General features: G+C 29.5%; 4 protein-coding genes across 4 annotated transcripts; 1 reads left to right on the forward strand and 3 right to left on the reverse strand.

Annotated features, from left to right (window-relative positions):
* Positions 1-2,009: 2,009 nt before the first annotated feature.
* On the reverse strand, positions 2,010-6,494 carry LOC113399632 (uncharacterized). Its single transcript, XM_026638810.2, has 5 exons — positions 6,277-6,494; positions 5,174-5,351; positions 4,427-4,571; positions 3,631-3,742; positions 2,010-2,191 (listed from the first exon to the last, which is right to left on the reverse strand). Exons 1-5 carry the CDS (start codon positions 6,386-6,388, stop codon positions 2,013-2,015), a joined length of 726 nt encoding a protein of 241 aa, XP_026494595.1. The 5' UTR covers positions 6,389-6,494; the 3' UTR covers positions 2,010-2,012.
* Positions 6,495-6,657: 163 nt separating this feature from the next.
* Positions 6,658-10,195, reverse strand: LOC113399672 (mitochondrial ribonuclease P catalytic subunit). The gene is made up of 5 exons (XM_026638855.2): positions 10,056-10,195; positions 9,143-9,932; positions 8,570-8,950; positions 7,585-7,774; positions 6,658-6,947 (listed from the first exon to the last, which is right to left on the reverse strand). The coding sequence occupies exons 1-5, from the start codon at positions 10,114-10,116 to the stop codon at positions 6,795-6,797; spliced, it is 1,575 nt and encodes a 524-aa protein (XP_026494640.2). The 5' UTR covers positions 10,117-10,195; the 3' UTR covers positions 6,658-6,794.
* Positions 10,196-10,668: 473 nt separating this feature from the next.
* Positions 10,669-13,418, forward strand: LOC113399622 (protein crooked neck). Its single transcript, XM_026638801.2, has 5 exons — positions 10,669-10,923; positions 11,041-11,226; positions 11,304-11,419; positions 11,524-11,680; positions 11,772-13,418. The coding sequence occupies exons 1-5, from the start codon at positions 10,885-10,887 to the stop codon at positions 13,377-13,379; spliced, it is 2,106 nt and encodes a 701-aa protein (XP_026494586.2). The 5' UTR covers positions 10,669-10,884; the 3' UTR covers positions 13,380-13,418.
* A 70-nt stretch (positions 13,419-13,488) lies between these two features.
* LOC113399625 (N-alpha-acetyltransferase 20) lies at positions 13,489-14,720 on the reverse strand. The gene is made up of 5 exons (XM_026638802.2): positions 14,548-14,720; positions 14,353-14,468; positions 14,084-14,213; positions 13,715-13,851; positions 13,489-13,618 (listed from the first exon to the last, which is right to left on the reverse strand). The coding sequence occupies exons 1-5, from the start codon at positions 14,598-14,600 to the stop codon at positions 13,533-13,535; spliced, it is 522 nt and encodes a 173-aa protein (XP_026494587.1). The 5' UTR covers positions 14,601-14,720; the 3' UTR covers positions 13,489-13,532.
* Positions 14,721-15,486: the final 766 nt, after the last annotated feature.

Consider the following 15,486-nt stretch of genomic DNA (forward strand, 5'->3'; position numbering starts at 1 on the left):
TCATAATAGCTCAAACATTACTACTTTACATGGTGCGGTGACCATGTGCACGTGAATAGTGAAAAGTATTCACTAGCTTGTACAAAGCCCCACCACCATGGAACCACCTTCCACGAAGTATGTAAACTATATAGTAAAGTTTGTGTTTATTAATAAACAAATTGTCCGAAACGTGATTTGATCGTAATAAAAAATAGAATTTTATATCAAGTTTCCGTAGAATATGTATGTCTAGCCGTTCGAGTATGATTGAGTAACAAAAATCCAAACACTTGAATTCACGCATACGTATATAATTAAATATTTTATGAAGACATATGCTTATTTCACTTTCAATCAGACCCTGGGACTGGAAAAAGTATAAAATAATTGTTAGTTACAATACGCCACCAAACACGGTAACTAAAATGTTAAACAACTGAGAGGCTAAAATTACGCTATAAAGTTGAGAAATATCTAAAATACATATATTGTAACATAACAACTTGGAACAAAAGAAATTATGAGCGAGCTCAACTATTTACAAACTGAAGGATACAGATAAATTAGTCTTTTTTTCATAAAGACTAGTAGCACTGAGCTAACTACCTAACCTAACCTAACTAATAAAATAATTACTAATATTCCAATTTACCCCTCCTTTTAAGCTTTATTCTTTTGTTAGGAGGGACGACAATAGCCCAAGGGGTCAGGATCGATCCTCAGATTTTTTACATCGCGGCCCGTAAACCATTGCACTGTTGACGCTTCTAAAGTCGCTTAAGCAAAGTCTTTATTTTAATCAATTTTATTTAAAATAACACTCAGTTAACTTAAATATATCTTACATGTAAACAAAATGATAACGTTACCGACAATGTGAATCAATTATATAACTTAAACGTATTCCATTCCTTATACGAAATGCTTGTTTTTTAATATATTATATGTAGGTCGTAAATCAGTTGCGCTATGTAACCATGCACTTCATATAATCATTTTAATTATTATAGTCGTATAGTATCGAGTATTTATGAAAGAAATTGAGTTCAGTATATATTTTTTTATGCATATAAGAAATAAATACTTATAGTAGAAATAACCCGTAAAACTTATTACGAATAAATCAATACAAGCCGTTCTAAAAAAAAAAATTGTTTCTATTTTAATTATTCAATCTTTACCAGGTGCCTTTTACCGTAGTTATCTTTAAATCTTACAAATAGACAGATTAACAATTACATTAGCATCAACAGTGAATACTAATACAGTTTTGAATAATTAGTTACATACAATGTATAATATTCATACATTAATCTAAATTGTATGACAAGCAAACATGAACATTGGTACTACTGACCCAAAAACTGATAAAAACATTAGTTTCATACCCACTCATCCGATTTTTGGCACAGTGGTTAGAACGCGTGCATCTTAACCGATGATTGCAGGTTCGAACCCAGGCAAGCACCACTAAATTTTTGTGCTAAATTTGTGTATATAATACATCATGGGCTCGGCAGTGAAAGTAAACATCGTAAGGAAACCTGCATGTGTCTAATTTGAATGAAATTCTGCTACATGTGTATCAACCAACCAGCATTGGTGCAGCGTGGTGGAATAAGCTGCAAACCCTTCTCCTCAAAGGGAGAGGAGGCCTTAGCCTTACATTAACAAGCTGTTAATTATTTACGTCACATCAACTGTAATCTACCCTCGAGGAAAGAACTATATTAATATATTAAATGAAATTAATCTAAACAATATTTGATAGACAGTAAACAGTCATTCTTCACTATTAAAATTTGATAAGTATTTTGTGTCTGTTATATTACAATGAAGATTTTACATATTGATTCACAACAAAATAAAAAGTAAAAAATATATTTTCAAAGTCTTCTCAATTATGAAGTTCTAACATTATAAGACGGTGAACAATAAATGAAATGTCTGAAACTACATCGAAACTAAAAAAGTTAAGGATTTTTACAACAGGAATACAGAGGAAATTATTGTTAAAAAGTCTTACATAATTAGGCGATAAGTGGTTTTTCCGTATCAAGTCGCATATGCTCATCCGCACCAGACTCGCAAGGCTCGACCGCATCAGCGCGGTACACCGCGTTCTCAATCCAAACAGCGATACGATCGGAAATCGCGACCATGAAACGAGCGAGACGCCCGGGATGTGTACGGGAAGGCTTAGGTTCTCCTGTATGGAACAAGAATAGTCTAAATATAAAATTATATAAAATTGAATAAATATTCCAAATATGCGTAATTAAAATATTGTCTTTATGGCTTAAATTTAATAGAACATTTTTTAACAACAAAATCCTTTGATATTTTTGTCTAAAAATCGGATTTTTATAGTATAATTTTTATATATTTCCACTTTCGGGATAAGGTTCAATGTTATTATATACTATTTTCACCGTCATGTCTTTATATACATCGTTCACAGCTTTTTCAGTATGTTCAAGGCTATATTATATATATTATAAATAAATATTGGAAAAAACCACATACATTACTCTGATTCCAAAGTAAGCAGCTAAAGAACTTGTGTTATGGAAAATCAGAAGTAACGACGATACCACATACATAGACCCAAGACCACATAGAAAACTAATGAACTTTTTTTACATCGACTCGGCCGGGAATCGAACCCGGGACCTCGGAGTGGCGTACCCATGAAAACCGGTGTACACATGTACTACTCGGTACACACAATTATAATATAGATATATTAAATACACAATGTATTTAAGGTACTTAATTGGATAAGGATTAATGGTGTATTGCTTATAATCGCTTCGTAAATAAACCATTATTTATCGAAAAAAATAAAAGGATAAATTAAACATAATAACGGTTATTGTGGGTTATCCCAAAAAGGTAGATCTTTTTAAGGTGTACTACATTATTTTGATCTATCTCGTAGGGTTCAGCCAGCGCTTGCAATGAAAACGCAAAAAATACTTTTTATTAACGACATCACATTATAAACGTCTAAAATCATCAGCTTTTCTATACTGTATTATGCACGTATATATATTATAAAAAACATACAGTACATATATTATAAAAAAAACCTTCCGCTTGAATCATTACCTATTAAAAAAACCGCATCAAAATCCGTTGCGTAGTTTAAAAGATCTAAGCATACATAGGGACAGAGAGACAGCGGGAAGCGACTTTGTACTATGTAGTGATAATATTTCTTAATGTATGGTTGTCTAATGAAAAACGATTTTTCAAATCAGACCAGTAGGTCCGGAGGGTAGAGCGTTCAAACAGACAAACACTCCATGTCAATGAATATAAGGGTATAATATATAACCTTTAAATTGAAGAACAAACAAAAACATTTTATTTCTTCGAATTCAAAATATCCTTTATTCAAGTAGGCTTTTACAAGCATTTTAAATCGGCTAAGTGAGGTGAAATTCTCATCTTTTCTCACATAAACCGTTCTCTTGAATCTCTATGTTTAGTGATTACGACAGCTTTAAAATTGGTTGCGTAATTTAAAAGATCTAAACGTATAGACGACGGAAAACGCCTTCAATTTGTACTATGAAGATATTATAGAAATACAGGTTGATGTTGTATCGATATAAGACATATTTAATAATGTTTTACACTGACCTAATATTTCGGCCACCCTTTCTAACACAACATCTGCAATACTTCTCAATCTATTCGAAACCAACATTTCCTTTTGTCCTTTAGCGATATAATCGCAGAGACGGTACGCCACCTAGGAAGACATTTAAATATATAATGATTCTAGTTTATGGCATTGATAAGTAATTTATAGTTGAGCATTAAATATGTATGTACATGATTTTCTACAACCAGGCAATAACAATTTTAAAATGCAATAACCTTCAATTACAGTGTAGCCTATTTACTATTTTTCAACTTTTCTATGAAAATGAATTTGCTTATTGATCTAGTTTAAAATATGATTATAGTAAAGGAGGTAAAGGAGGTTTAAAATAAATACTAATTATTTACAATTTATAATATACCAATTTTAATCATTTATATAGACATTTCGTATCTCGAAAAGTTATGAGTACTTACTACGTACGTACCGAATAAGTCGAAGAAATACGACTCGGTCTTACACAGTGAAAAATGTAACGAATTCTCATAATTACTATTTACAACCATTTTTATCGATTTTAAAAACAAAATATTAAATAATAGAAAACAGGATATCTTTTATACAGACAATAAAGTATTTTCCTATTTAGTAAAAAATCATAAATATTGTCTTAAAGATGCCCAATTATTATTTTACTGATTTATGGTTTTTATTAAACGTTTATACTAACAAACAAACCTCAATCGTAAGGAAAAAAACTTAGTTCATTAAAATAGGTAAATGTTGTAATGTATGCAATCGTTATATTTTTTGTTAATGAACAAGTACAACCTGTGCACTGAAATCAATAAGCCACTTCTGTCTCTGACGCAACTCGCGGGATCTCTCCACGTTCTCCTTACGATTAACCATTCCGCCAGGACCAGACCATATTTTGGACGACTCGTTCAGTGCTTGGAAATATTGCTCCGTTTGTCTATGAAGAAACAAACTCACATTCAATTGTATTTTACTCAAATATATCAGAACATTTCTACCATTCCACAAAAGTCAGAAGTAAAAAAAAATATGCCATGACAGTTTTAGTTAAATAAAAAATAAGTATAACAATAAATTTTGAATAGATACGATATACGACATCCTTTTGGATTGATACACACTTTTTTAAAATTTGTTTAAAAATACAATAATACATTTTGATACACAATCGAATTTTATTAAAAAAACGGTTTATCATTCAAGTATACCAGAAAAAGGTTGTTTTAAAAAAATCTTCACAAAAATATAGCTCTATAATGATTTTGTGTTCCTATGTTAACCTACTTCTTACTAGTGTTATGAATATTAAAATGGGTGAGTTTGGATGATAGTTACAGCACACCGCGGAAGTATCTAAAATTAAATCTTATTGAATTTTAATCAAATCAGTCATTAAGCGTAATTTATACCCGGCGAAGCGAATACAAGGTAGTTAATTACGAATTAGTATTTCGATATTCTTCGCTGGTGATGCACGAAGCAATAAATTAGAATATAGTTAAATAGTTCCTGGAAACCAGTCTTAATATATTTTCTTACTCTGGACTGAGGAAGTAATCCTCTTCTAGTGCGCTTTTAATTTTATCCCTCCTCTCACGAGGTAGTATAGCACATTTTTCATCCCACAGAGAACGCAGTCGTCGAGCAGTCGGTCGTGCAAGCATCTCAACCCGCTCCATGTTTCGCCGAATGCGTGCCGCTTTTTTCATTGGAGACTCTATTAAAATTATCCTGTTTTAAAACACTTTAAGAAAAAAGCGAATACAAAAAATATTTGGTCTCTAAATTTTTCGACCTTGGCTTAAGCCTACTCTCCCATCACTGCCACTAGCGGTGCCATCGGGTTAAAGCGATACTTTATATATCGTATAAGCTATTCACGAGTACTTATAGGTATATAATACCTATATATAGACTATATGGACATAATGAAAACACCAAAATAATTTAAACATGTATACTTACTTTTGAGAAAAAGATCTTACCTATAATTATCTATATAAAATGATGGTATTTATTCATTCGATGCATCACGCATCGTTCATGAGCTTAATTTAAAAATTTGCCGTTATTGCTGGCATACACTGGCGTGGAATTGGTATAGCACCATTAAAGTATAAAAGGTGGCATAACGTAATATATGACAGGTGTGGTATCTCATAATTAGACACATAATTAAAAGACGAATTGCCAGTGATTAAATCACAGATTTTAACCTAAATCCGCGGGCTTAAACACGGTCTCATCTTCAAATAATTTCGTGCCAGTGGAAAAAGAAAACAGGGTTGAAATCTTGAAATCCAAGGTTGGTTGCAGATTGACGATGTAAAGGGTAGTTATTAATTATTACAATTTTCAATTCAATGTCTACGGGCTGACTGACTGGCGGTGATGGTTGAAGGTTAGGAAGCCCCAGGGCAAAAATGAAGGGAGAATAATTTGTAAGCTAGGCAAAAAACAAAACAGATTTTTCAACTATAAAGACATAAATTATTATGTAGAACCGAGAAATGTAACGCTGTTGGCAATTTCTAAATTTAAAAAGAATATCGGAAGAACGTGCTCCGAATCCTTACAAAAACTTTTTTTTGACCGAAACGAAACATCAACCTTTGGTCTATTACTACAAGAATCATATTTACCAGGGTTAACATCTTTCAGAACCTTAACGTTTTGATCGGACTTGGAACTAAGGATGTTCATGTTCGATGTCTGTCTAGGTTGCTCTTGCAAATTTTGTTTATTCTTAGGCATTTTAAATGCTTTGGAACACTGGCAATTTAAATGTTTAATTTGCTTTTTGGCATGTATATAAAAAATTATAAAAATATATTGACTAATGTATATGACTTTAAGAAGATGTGACATTAATTTATTTTTAAACAAAGAAAATAGGCTTTTTATTTACAAATAACCTCATTTCAATTTCGTGTTCACGAAATTATACACATACACAGAAAATATATAAACTATTATTATTTTAAAAAGATTGAAGAAAATAAATTAAATTATACAAAAAATAATAACTTTTATAAAAAGTTTATTTATAAACGACACAACATCTAAAAATAGAGAACTTAAATTATTACGTTTCCAAATATACTCTTAATTTAAAAAATTAAGTTACAACAAATATTACCAAAAAAATAAACTAAATTTATTAATTAATAGATTTTTGTCTTAAGCAGAGCCAAGATGAACAATCTGGAATTCCATTGTTTACTTGTCCCAAAGTTGCTGTTTTATCCGAAATATATGGTAAATGCCACCCGTTCCTATTTTTCTGTGCAATGGGCGTAAACTTTAAAGGTGCCTAGAAGAATAAAAAAAAAACCTTAAATACATAAAATTTGAAATTTCGCCGAAATCTTTTAGGTTCTAACAAACATATATTTTAAAATATTTATTGTATTTATACAATTTCATGATTTTTTACACAAAAAAAAATAACGTAATTTGTTCCAAAATTGCGTCTCTAGAAAATTTTAACATATTTGTCAATAAATTCAAAAGATACCATTAACGAAGACACACATTAGATGTTATCAATTTAAAAATATTTATATATATAAAAGCACTTTTGAATCGATGTTTATCAAAATTAGTGTTTACCTACTAATTTTAAACAGTGTATAAACGGAGTGGAGCCGACGTTATCACATGAAATGAAACGACGATTAATACGAATAAAGTACATATTTATGAAACAATATCTCGGATAATGCTACAGGATGTTGTAAATTAAGGAAATTAAAAAAAAAAATGTCCCGTGGCTAAGTTAATGAATGTATTTGATTGATTTTTTTTTTGTGTTTGGTCTTAAAACGCCATATATAGAGGTATAATTTAATGTGTTGACATCATAGCCACATTGCATATACAAGTACACTATAATCTCACTATAATCAAATAAATTTTATCGATCACGAGTAGGTAGTTTCCTGAATTACCTGAATCACTGGTTTATATGAAGGCACAAATACCATCCACTGGTGCTGCCACTGCCACCTTTGAAACAATTGTTTCAACTGGTCCTGTTTCATTAGAAACCTGTGACCTCGGAGCAAATCTCGCGATACTATATCTGTATGAGCGCCGCTTAAAATCGCTGCTGTTATAAAATAGGGGTCATCCTGTGAACTGAAATGTTAAATTTTATGTAATAATATATATCTATTAATAAGCAGTTTATTTTAAATACGTTTTAAAGTCTTCTAAAGCTGTCGGAAATTTATATTTGGAATATGAAAAATTATAGAAATTAATCAATAATATTCATACAATTATTCATAGATAGCTAATTGATGTTATTCAACTTATTGGGGTAGGTTGTACCAACTAAATTTGTAAATATAGAATTAATTACATGGACATTAAATAAAGCTATTTCTTGATATTATTATTCAAATCAAAGTCTTATTAAGTTAGTTACTCTTAGTTAGTTTATTAGTTAGTTAGTTAGTTACTCTAAAGAAAGTTACTCTTTATAAAATTTTTTTTTTTTTAGAATAACAAATGCGACAGTGAGCTTTTAGATCTTAAGTAAACATAACTTAATCTATCGTCATGAAGAAAACAACAAAATCACAAGAAACACACACCATATTTTAAGATTATTTTAAGCACTTTAAAGTCTATACAATGTCCACTATTACCTACTAACAGTCAAATGAAATTATAATGATTAATTAAAATTTATTTGGTTTATTAAATAAAGAATTATATTTTTTATTTCTGTAATAGTTACGCTAAAGTCTACTAATGTAATAAAGCTGATGAGTTTTGTGTTTTCTTATTTGATTACACAAATTTAGAAAAATTTCCTTCATCAATCCTTTTCCATTCGTTCATCAAGATAAAACTTTACATCAGACTATAGTAAAAAGAACAAGAACAGGTATTTTTTTAAACATTCATGACTATAATTGAACTTACATATTATCAATAAAGAAACTTTCAGTATTTCTTATCACAAAATTGAACTTTCTCCATTTTAGCATGTGTTTTCTACCAAGAAGAAGTATCCTCATTTTTTTCTGTGCAAAATAATCTATAACGGTCCCGATAACTCTTATTCTTTCACTGATGTCATTTTTACCGACAGTATAAGCAATATTTAAAGCATCTAAAACTACATCATATGGAGCAGTTTTATCGACGAAATTTAAAAATCTTTTCAATTCATCGGGTGATGTTTTCAGAAACAGATCTGAACCAACTATTAATTTATCTTTGACATTTTTTTGTAACATACTAAATTCTTCTTCAGATAATTTCAGACAATCTAATGTTTCATTACAGCATTTACACGTACCGCTGAAAAAAAAATTTGTATAATTGATAAATCAAGTAAAAACATAAATGAGAATTTTTCAATAATATAGAAACATGGCTATTTCAAACTTTATTGAAAATCATTGCAGTTTTGACTTCAGCATAATACATTATTTATTTACAGTTGAATTAACCAATATATATCACATATTATGTTGAATAGGTTTTACATACCTATGTTGGTTTATTTCTGTCATGTTTCCATCCCAATTTAAATATTCGAATGATTCTTTCAACTTCTGAGCAGTTACAACAGATACAACTGCAGTGTTGTTTGATATGTAAAAACACAATTCATTTAGATATTTCAATAAAACATGCTTATCCTTATATTTTCTAAATATATACTTAATCCATTCATCGTAGGCAATATCTTGAAGCGGTCTATTATCTTGTATACATTTTTCACTCATTTTTAAGGCTTCAGTTCTTTTGTTATTTTTAAATAATGTAGCTACTAAAATACTATAAGCTGAATGACTTGGAGTTCCTGTTAAATTTATATCATCTAGGATTTTCATACATTTTTTCCACTCATTTATGGAACAAAGTGCATGTAGTAATTTTTCACAAGTAGAAGTATCTAGCACTTTGTATTTATCGTACAAACTGTTGTATGCATTTAAAATGAACTGTTTTTCCTCATTTGACAAGTCATTATTTTTTGCGTATTCGTAATAAAGATTTAAAAGACCATTAATTGCCCCTAATGATAATTCTTTTTTAGAGGATTTTAAATAATTAGCAAAAGATAAAGCAATATCAATTTTTTTTTTATTAACCAAAGTTTTTAATATAACAGCATCAATATTCTTCTCGTTCAAAGCACCCTGTTTGCACAACACATTATTTTTTAATTCAGTCCAATCACAATTTGTGTTTCCTGATATCGTCTTCAGAATTTCCATTTGATCATTATGATTAAAAAGTGGTTGATTTGTAAAATGTGACGCAAAATTCATATCTGCATAGCGATAAAATAATATTATGGTTAATTATATTTATTTGTAAGTAAACTAATTTAGTATTTGTAATAAAACAACATTGTTTAACATATTAAGTATATAATACTAAAAATATAACTTACATGATTTTTTCAATTGAAAGCCTTTACGAAATAACATCAAATTTTTAAAAACAATACTCATTTTTTTTCTTCGAATTCAATCAAAATCACAACACAACTTAATATATTTTTTACAAGTGTTTTAATATTTAATGTTTATATTTGAATTTGGAGGTTATTATCATAGATAAAAAAAATACTAATTATATACAAATAATAGACAACTTGACATAATTTAAAATGTAGATTGAATTAAAAAGTTCAAAATAATTACTTATAACAATGAATAATATTATATCAATGATATTTTACACGTGAAAAGAACTCTCTTAGTTGATGGGGACACATTGTTTAATTATTTCTTTCGTAAATTTCGTAAAGTTCGTAATTTGAATATTTTCGTAAATAAACAACAATAATGATTTTTAAAAATGATACGAAAGTACCTAGGATGAAGACCCGTTGAATTTTTAAAATATAACTATTAATCTTGGAAAGTTATTAGAAGTATATTTTTTTAAAAGATGATGAAAGAAAAAATCAACTGAAACGTATATTGATTTCCTTTGACTCTATAAAACTTGGTGATTATAAACTCTTTGGTTGATGGCGTCATAAATATGATCAATATGAACTAAACTGTCAGTGTCACAAACTTTACGAGAGTTTGTCCCTATTTTTACATACAACACACTTACAAAATACAAATACAAGCGTATAAATTTTATTCATTAATATTTTGAACCAACAATCGTTTTTACAAACAATATTTCAGTTTTTAAAACAAAATATACATTTTTACTTGACTTATAAGGTATTTACTGTTCAGGTTATCTAAATAATAACAGATATGGACGGAAAAACTACAAAAATGCCCAAGGTGGCTAAGGTAAATTGAACATTTTACTGTTAACGTTACAATTTTTCTACTAATTTGTTTGGAATCTTAAAATAAAACGGAAACATGTATAATATAATAATAAAATACTATTTGTTTGTGTTTTAGGTTAAAAATAAAGCTCCTGCTGAAATTCAAATCACAGCTGAACAGCTTTTACGTGAAGCTAAAGAGAGAGATTTGGAAATTTTACCCCCGCCGCCAAAACAGAAAATCTCTGATCCAGAAGAGCTAAGAGATTACCAACATCGTAAACGAAAAGCATTTGAGGATAATATTCGCAAGAACAGACTTGTATATACGATTTATGAAAATATTTTAATTTTTCTAAAATAATAAATATTAACTTATTGTTGTTTATCTCTACGCAGGTTATAGGAAATTGGCTCAAGTATGCTCAATGGGAAGAATCACAAAAACAAGTTCAGAGAGCTCGTTCAATCTATGAAAGAGCCTTGGATGTGGATCACAGAAATGTTACCCTTTGGTAATAGAGTCTCATTATAAATATATATATTTGTACATGTATGTATATATAAATGTATTAAACAGTTGAGTATTTTATGTTTCATATTATATTCTAATTTTCAGGCTGAAGTATACAGAAATGGAAATGCGAAATAGACAAGTAAATCATTCCAGGAATTTATGGGACAGAGCAGTAACAATACTCCCAAGAGTGTCCCAGTTTTGGTACAAATATACTTACATGGAGGAAATGTTGGAAAATGTAGCTGGAGCAAGACAAGTATGTCTATTAATTGATTAATATGCTGATAAAAAATTATTTTATTTTATGAATAATTTTTAAATAAATATATTAACTTATTATTTCATAGGTTTTTGAGCGATGGATGGAATGGCAACCAGATGAACAAGCTTGGCAAACATACATTAATTTTGAACTGCGGTACAAAGAGCTAGACAGAGCTAGGCAGATATATGAAAGGTTTGTCATGGTGCATCCTGATGTTAAACATTGGATTAAATATGCAAGATTTGAAGAAAATCATGGTTTTATAAATAGTGCAAGAAAAATTTATGAGAGAGCTGTAGAATTCTTCGGAGATGAAGAATTAGATGAGAGACTTTTTATAGCCTTTGCAAAGTTTGAAGAGAACCAAAAAGAGCATGATAGAGCCAGAGTTATTTACAAATATGCTCTAGATCATATTCCTAAGGACAGAAACAAAGAATTGTACAAGGCTTATACAATACATGAGAAAAAATATGGTGATAGATCTGGTATTGAAGATGTTATTGTTAATAAAAGAAAATATATGTATGAACAAGAGGTAATAGAAAATCCTACTAACTATGATGCCTGGTTTGATTACATAAGGCTTGTTGAAAACGAAGGAAATGTGGATGATATAAGGGACACTTATGAGAGAGCTATTGCAAATGTTCCACCATCAAAAGATAAACAATTCTGGAGAAGATACATATACTTATGGATTAATTATGCCTTATATGAAGAACTAGAAGCTGAAGATATAGACCGTGCAAGACAAGTTTATAAAACTTGTTTAGAATTAATACCACATAAAATATTTACATTTTCTAAAATTTGGTTGATGTATGCTCAATTTGAAGTTAGATGCAAATATTTAAAGCAAGCCAGAAAAACATTAGGAATGGCACTTGGAATCTGTCCTAGGGATAAACTTTACAGGGGTTATATAGATCTAGAAATTCAACTCAGAGAATTTGATAGATGCAGAATTCTTTATCAGAAATTTCTGGAATATGGTCCAGAAAATTGTGTTACATGGATAAAATTTGCAGAACTAGAAACTTTACTTGGTGATATAGACAGAGCAAGAGCTATTTATGAGATTGCAGTGAAACAACCAAGACTTGATATGCCTGAATTATTGTGGAAAAGTTACATTGATTTTGAAGTTTCTCAAGGTGAAACAGACAAAGCAAGACATCTTTATGAAAGACTGTTAGAGAGAACCGTTCATGTGAAAGTATGGCTCTCTTATGCTAAATTTGAGTTGAATTCTGAAAATGCTGATAATATAAACACTGATTTAGCACGTCGTGTATATGAGCGAGCAAATGACAGTCTCAGAAGTGCTGGTGAGAAGGAATCCAGAGTTCTTCTTCTAGAAGCATGGAAAGATTTCGAAACAGAAGCAGGAGATACTGACAAAATTGAAAAAGTTTTAGCTAAAATGCCTAGAAGAGTGAAAAAGAGACAGAAGGTTGTCAGTGAGAGTGGTGTGGAAGAAGGATGGGAGGAAGTATTTGATTACATTTTCCCTGAAGATGAAATGGTCAGACCCAACTTGAAACTTCTAGCAGCTGCAAAACAATGGCGGAAAAAACAAGTGCTACCAGAAAACTCCGAATCAAATGATAACCAAGCAGAAGAAAAAGAAAACTCACCTCATACCCCCATAGAAGACAATGAGAACAACACTGAAAATGAGTCATAAATTGTGATTTTAAATGTAATAAAATTGGAATTGACTGATTTTCATTTCTCAATTTACTGTATTTTATTTTTCTGAATTTAATTTAGTAATCAAAATTTAATAAAACAAATAATATTTATCAAAATATTTATTTCTTTTTTATTTTAAACTAAATCAATCAACATCTTCAGGCCGTACAGGATGTGTTAAAGGTACAACTGACTTCTTATTAATATCTCTTGAACATGCTTTTCTCATATCTGTAAAATGTAAACAACAATAGAATTAATCTTTTACCAAAATGTACATAATTTATGTTTTTACTAAATTTCAATTCAAAATAAAATTGTTAGTACCATATGCATCTTCATCGGGGTCTCCTGAATAGTATTCCAGTACTGTTCTATAAACAATATATCCCAAGTTCTTGTACATATTTATTGCTACTTTATTGCTCACTCTCACAAATAAATCAACAAAATAAGCTTTTTTCCTGCAATAATATTTTTCAAATTAATATGTAAAAACAATAACTTCATTGTTCATTTTTTTATATGCCTCAAATAACTGTTATTGAAGCTGAATTTGCAAATAGTACAGATAATAGTAATACAAACCAATCCTATTTACTGTACTTTAATTACAATAAATTTGAATACATCAGACAACATATTTATAGGTCATGCTACAGCTAATAATTGGCTTCAAAGCTTATTTAATCTTACTTTTCAGACACCTCTTCTAATATATTCATCAATGTAGCTGCAATGCCTAAACGTCTATAATCTGGGCTGACAGTCAAGGCAGTTACATGACCATGCCAATTCTCCCCATGGCCTTCTGCTTTTCCCATGACTGAAAATAAGTTTTTAAAACTACCTATTATAAAGTTAATTAACCGAAATATGTTGAATGAAGTTATATTATATAAATCTATGATCAAGTTGCAATGTTCAATTTTATAAGATAATGCAAAATGTTAAATATTCCTTACTGTATCCCATTATTTCCTCACTGGGCGATTCTGCAACTAGGAAAAATTCAGGCCAGTGTGCTAAATACTGGGTATAAAAAGATAGACCATAAGTCTCTGTTAAAGGGTCAAGATTCCTAAAAAATAAATTATATCATATAAATCAATATTATTTTACCTTACCATTGCTCTAATAGTAATGAAATTATTACCGACACCTTGTTAAAATGCAACATATCTTCACATGTAAATGGCCTAATTGTCGTCATCTCGAGAGTTTCTTCAAAATCGAATTCAGGCGCTTTAATATTTTTAAATAGTCTTTTTAATCTTAAATTTAATTTTTGTAACCTATTAATGTCTTGTTTAAACAGAGACAATTTGTTTTTTTTTTTTCGTATATAAAATACACAGACAAACAAAGTATATTAGATAATTACAGCAGCCAAATACATACTAAGTTCTGAAGTGCCAACACAAAAATGTACTGTAGCACAAATCCATATAAATATACAATGACAGTTATTTTATGTTATTACTCATTTTTATGTATTCATTAGTTGAAGAATAAATAATTAATTAATTACTGTATTTTTATTTCAAGCAATCACAAAAAATCCGAACATTTTATCCGACAAACGGAATAAAAATGTATTATATAATTTTAATTAAAACAAAATGTATGTTATTGTATATTAAAAATAAAAGTAATAATGTCTACAACTTTAAAAATAATATAAGTATTTTAAAATGGGAATAAGTGTTATGGTTTTTTCAGCAAAGATCAAAAGATCGCGCGTTACCATCGAAGCAGCTTGTGTTGTTATTGTCTTGTGAACACACAAAGCATCACGGTATGTGAATAAGTAGCCTCATTTGTAGATTTACACGAGGAGGCCGAGGATCACCAACAATAGACGACAAGGCTCGTGTAGGCTCACATTGACTAGAGCCGTTTACCCAACTTTAGAAAGTAACATTTTTAAATTGTTCAATTCAATAGTGTTTGTGGTTGAGAAGAGCTTTTAAAACTTTAAAAGAAATAAATTATTGGATTACCGATATCATGAACATTTCATTTTTTGGGATGTAAAAATGTGTGTGTAATTTTGATAAATTAATTTTGATATTGAACTATGATCCAAAATAGTAATT

Source organism: Vanessa tameamea, chromosome 15 (assembly GCF_037043105.1).
Source record: "Vanessa tameamea isolate UH-Manoa-2023 chromosome 15, ilVanTame1 primary haplotype, whole genome shotgun sequence".
In the NCBI taxonomy this organism is placed as follows: domain Eukaryota; kingdom Metazoa; phylum Arthropoda; class Insecta; order Lepidoptera; family Nymphalidae; genus Vanessa; species Vanessa tameamea.